This window comes from Sinocyclocheilus rhinocerous, unplaced genomic scaffold, assembly GCF_001515625.1.
Source record: "Sinocyclocheilus rhinocerous isolate Xijiao unplaced genomic scaffold, SAMN03320098_v1.1 scaffold82, whole genome shotgun sequence".
Lineage (NCBI taxonomy): Eukaryota > Metazoa > Chordata > Actinopteri > Cypriniformes > Cyprinidae > Sinocyclocheilus > Sinocyclocheilus rhinocerous.
The window spans coordinates 374,081-378,509 of record NW_015644168.1 but is presented as its reverse complement, the minus strand read 5'-3'; the positions used below and the strand labels follow the sequence as shown (position 1 = coordinate 378,509).

General features: G+C 38.7%; 1 protein-coding gene across 5 annotated transcripts in view; it reads left to right on the top strand.

Annotated features, from left to right (window-relative positions):
- The window catches only part of kifc3 (kinesin family member C3), a 42,634-nt gene extending 38,604 nt beyond the window's left edge, over positions 1-4,030 (top strand). For 3 of the 5 annotated variants that reach the window (XM_016575710.1, XM_016575711.1, XM_016575709.1), the window contains exons 18-23: positions 266-389; positions 1,231-1,360; positions 1,440-1,669; positions 2,556-2,708; positions 3,499-3,625; positions 3,837-4,029. In XM_016575710.1, the coding sequence (XP_016431196.1) occupies positions 266-389; positions 1,231-1,360; positions 1,440-1,669; positions 2,556-2,708; positions 3,499-3,625; positions 3,837-3,991 (919 nt within the window). In that variant the 3' untranslated portion in view covers positions 3,992-4,029. Of the gene's footprint in view, positions 1-265; positions 390-1,230; positions 1,361-1,439; positions 1,670-2,555; positions 2,709-3,498; positions 3,626-3,836 lie in introns of all 5 variants that reach the window. The other 2 variants (XM_016575708.1, XM_016575712.1) reach the window with 1 other exon arrangement.
- The last annotated feature ends 399 nt before the right edge of the window (positions 4,031-4,429 follow it).

The following is a 4,429-nucleotide window of genomic DNA, read 5'->3' as shown; positions in this document are numbered from 1 at the left end:
GGCGTTATGCAAATCTTCCCACATAGTGACGTAGACATGTGGGGGCGTGTTAGAACGAGGCGTTTTAGGAGGGCTTGGAATATCTCTTTGGGTTTGAGACTTTAGTCTTTGCAACTTTAGGAATCTTATCTATGCACGAACAGCTTGTAACACTCCAAAGAGAAAGGAAAACTTGAAATCGCGTCATATGACCCCTTTAAGTTTTGCGCATTCCTTAATGTCAACAGATAAAATGAATTAATTTGTCTTTATCCGATTCCAACAGGAACCTGTTGGGCGACAATCCCAATGAGAAGCTGGATATAAAGATGTGTCCAGATGGCAGTGGACAGCTGTACGTGCCAGGACTCACCGAGTTCACCGTCGAGAGCGTGGAGGATATTAACAAGGTGATGCTCACAGCATCCAACCAGAGTTATGCTACCTGTCATCACTTCACACTTTAGAGCCAGCTTCATGAACGAATATCACCACCTTAGATTAAATTTTAATGGAAAAAGCAACAAAAAAAAAAGTTTCCTTGTTAGGTCAGTTTGTCTTATTATAGTAAAGCATATCCATTGCTCAGAAAACTGTGAAAAAAGTACATTTTTACTACTTAAAGTATACTTTATATTTTAAATGTGTTGTGTCATATTGGATATGCAAATTTCTAAGGCCTCTAAATTATCAAAACTTTGCTGAAAAATCTGTTGTACACAATCTACTATATGCCTTCATCTGACATATTATAAAAGGCATTTTAGTATGTGTACCTTCAGGCTTAATGATTTTTATAAAGTAAATGTATAGTAAGCATAACTTTGTTATATTATCAAAAATCATGTTAAAACGTGAGTATCAAACATACATCAGGCTTTTGAGAAAGTGTTTCCTTTCAAACATTTTTTAAAAATTATATTTTTGTTATTATTTCAGATATTACAGGGTTAATGTGTCCTTGTTACAGTGTAATTATACAATTAAATACTGAGTAATATTAATTAGCAACATGTACTTACTATGGGATTAGGGTTTGGTTTAAGGTTAGTTGCTTGTAATTATGCATAATTTACTGTTATTACTATAGTATAACACAGGCACTGTAAAATAGTGACATTTTTGAAGTTATTTAGTGAAAGTAGATGTGTTCAATAATCAGTGTTCTGATGCCAGGTCTGTCATATAGACGAGCATCAACCCATTTCAGTTTAATTCATTGTTTGTAATCGCTGACCTTTGACCCTGCAGGTGTTTGACCTGGGTCACATGAACAGGGCGACAGCGTGCACTAATCTAAACGAGCACAGCTCTCGCTCTCATGCCCTCCTTATTATCACAGTGGCGGGTTTCAACTCTTCCACGGGCCACCGCACCTCAGGTACACACCATGTTCGTTTAAACAGTAAATCATTCAAATGCAAATATGAAACCTTCACTTTTTGTCCTCATTTTTGCAGGTAAGCTCAATCTGGTGGATCTGGCTGGTTCCGAGCGGATTGCCAAATCCGGCGCCGAGGGCAGCCGTCTGCGCGAGGCTCAGTGTATCAACAAATCACTGTCTGCGCTGGGCGACGTCATCAACGCCCTGCGCTCCAAACACTCGCATGTGCCCTTCAGGAACTCCCGCCTCACGTACCTACTGCAGGACTCGCTCAGCGGAGACAGCAAGACCCTCATGATGGTGCAGGTGTGTGAGTGCTCTCTGGATCACTGGGTCAGCAGGGTTATAATGGAGAGAGGCTTACTTTAAACCTCGACACATTTTGAGTGGATTAGAATGGATTTAGGGATAAAGACTGTACTTGGTACAGCACGAGCAGACCAGGTATTTTAAGCAGTTTGTGCTCCTGTTGATTTATGCTAATCGCCACAGAAATCACCTCTTATTCTAAACAACTTTGTTGTGGACTAATGGAATCAAAAAGTCTGTTGTATTAAAGGTGAAATGAAATCAAAACATATTTAATTTCCCAATAAATGTGCCTGGTCATTTTATGCACAATTTACCAGTAGCTGAAAAACTCACGACATGCCGGTATTACCATAATTACTAGATGACAACCTGGGATGTTCTACTCCGAATTCTGTGTTTCTACGGTAACACTGTTAACTCCAAAATTAATCTATTTCAGTCTTAATTTTGTATTATAAGGCATTGACTGTAACCAAATATAGGTTTTATCGAACAGAAATACTGTTGAATACTGCTGAATTTTGAGTGTTTTTCACTGCCATTTTGAGTGTTTCCACATAACGCCTCAAAATCTTGATCATTTGGAAAATTTTACAAGTTGTAATTACAAGGATGTGAGTGCTTTATCCAGAGTCAGATTCTCGTAATTACAGTGATTCTGACATAAACACACCTTCATTGTTTTTTTGGTGTGTGTGTGTGTGTGTGTGTTTTAATCATTAATGGAATCATAACAAAGTGGTTTCTGAATTGTGGAACCACAGTACTTAAATTCCTTTTGATTCTCATCACAAGTTTACAGAATTTTCTACCTACATCATGTTAGTTTTGTTTGCAGTTTATTATTCCCTCCGATGAGATTCTTCTCTCTGTATCTCAGGTGTCTCCTCTAGAGAGTAACGTCAGTGAGTCGGTTTGCTCTCTGAAGTTCGCTCAGCGTGTTCGGACTGTTGAGATCGGGCCCTCGTCTTCCTCACGCCGCCAAGCGGAGAACTCCTCAACATCCTCCTCTCCAACTCATGACAGCGTGGAGGTACACCATCACAAACACACACATCCTCATTGTGCATGTCTAAGATCAATAATATCTTTTAGATCGCAGTGGCCTCATTCAATAATACACTAATCAATACACTCGTTATTCCTTTTCTTCAGCTCCTGTTCATGTTTTATAATGTGATTTGCGCGTTTTAAAATGAAAGAAATTACTTTGGAAAATGTATGGTTCTCACATAGGCAACACAAATTTGTCTAAATAAGTGACAAATGTAGGGCCCCATGATGAAAGTAAACCTCTGCCGTACAACATTTTGTTTGAATTCTTTTTTTTTTTTTTTGCCATTTAATTTACATGTTAAAAGATTAATCAATTAAATGTAATATTTTAATAGTTTTATAATACTTTAATGTTTTATGCTGTTTTTATGATAATTGTGTATCATATATTATAAATCCAGAATTTCGTTTATTTGACATGCTTTCTGGTTATTAAAAGTTAATTAAGCTATTAATTAAACCACCTAATATGTATTTTTTATTAACTTTTTGCTAAATTGTTAAATTTTATGTTTCATGATTTCAATTAATTAGACATGCTTTTTGATTATTACAGATTACTTATTAAAATTTTATGGAAAACATAATTTGGGAGAGAAAAAATGGAATTTACGGAAAATAAAATAAATTTGATTATAAACTTTTAATAAATTGTTAAATTGTATAACGAAAAAGAAAAAAAAAGTAATTTGGGAAAAAAATAAAACTTTTCATAGGGTTCTATAAATGCAGGACAAAATTTTCAAAATAATCTTTTTCTAACGTAGCTGGACTCTCCTCCCGTGACCCCTGTGCCGCTCCCCATCTCAAGGGCCAGCAGCGCAGGTTCAACCCTCTCCTCCAACTCTAAAACCCCCACAACCCGGCGGAGGTCCCACAGTCAGCTGTCCACAGGTGAGCAGACAGAGAAACAACCAACGGTCACGTGATGTAGAAATACCTGCTTATATAAGACTCTGTAAATAATCTGATATAATACATTAATCTCATAATCACAGCCTTGATAATCATAGCATCTGACAGTGCGTTGAGTACAGGTCACGCTATGTGAAGGGGACGTCTGTTCTTTCTTTGCATTGTGACGCTGTAATTGGTTGGTTTCCAGATAGACAGGTAGACAGAAGCAGCCCATTGGTTGGGGACAGTGGGCAGGTAGGTGGGGTTTTATGTGGTTGGTCGCTTGGCATGAACCGCTCAGCATGGCATGGTGCCCCACGTGTCACCTCGTCAACGCCCACCCATCTAACACAGCGCCTTTAACCCCAGGAAGCTGTGTGTGTGTGTGTGTGTGAGGGAGTGTGTGTGTGTATGTGTGTACCTGTTTTTCTATTCTGATGGGGACTTAAACCTGAATACACACAGACTCATGGGGACTCGTGTCACGGTGGGGACCTAAATTGAGGTCTCCACGGGTAAACAAGCTAATAAATCACACAGAATGAAGTTTTTTGAAAATCTAAAAATGCAGAAAGTTTCCTGTGAGGGGTAGGTTTAGGGGTAGGGTTGGTGTAGGGCAATAGAAAATACGGTCTGTACAGTAGAAAAACCATTACACCTATGGAGAGTCCCCACAAGGATAGCTGACCAGACGTGTGTGTGTGTGTGTGAGCGTGAGCGTGTGTGTGTGAGCGTGAGCGTGTGTGTGTGTGAGAGCGTGTGTGTGTAAATTGAGATCAGCTGCTGTTTTGTTGTGTCTTT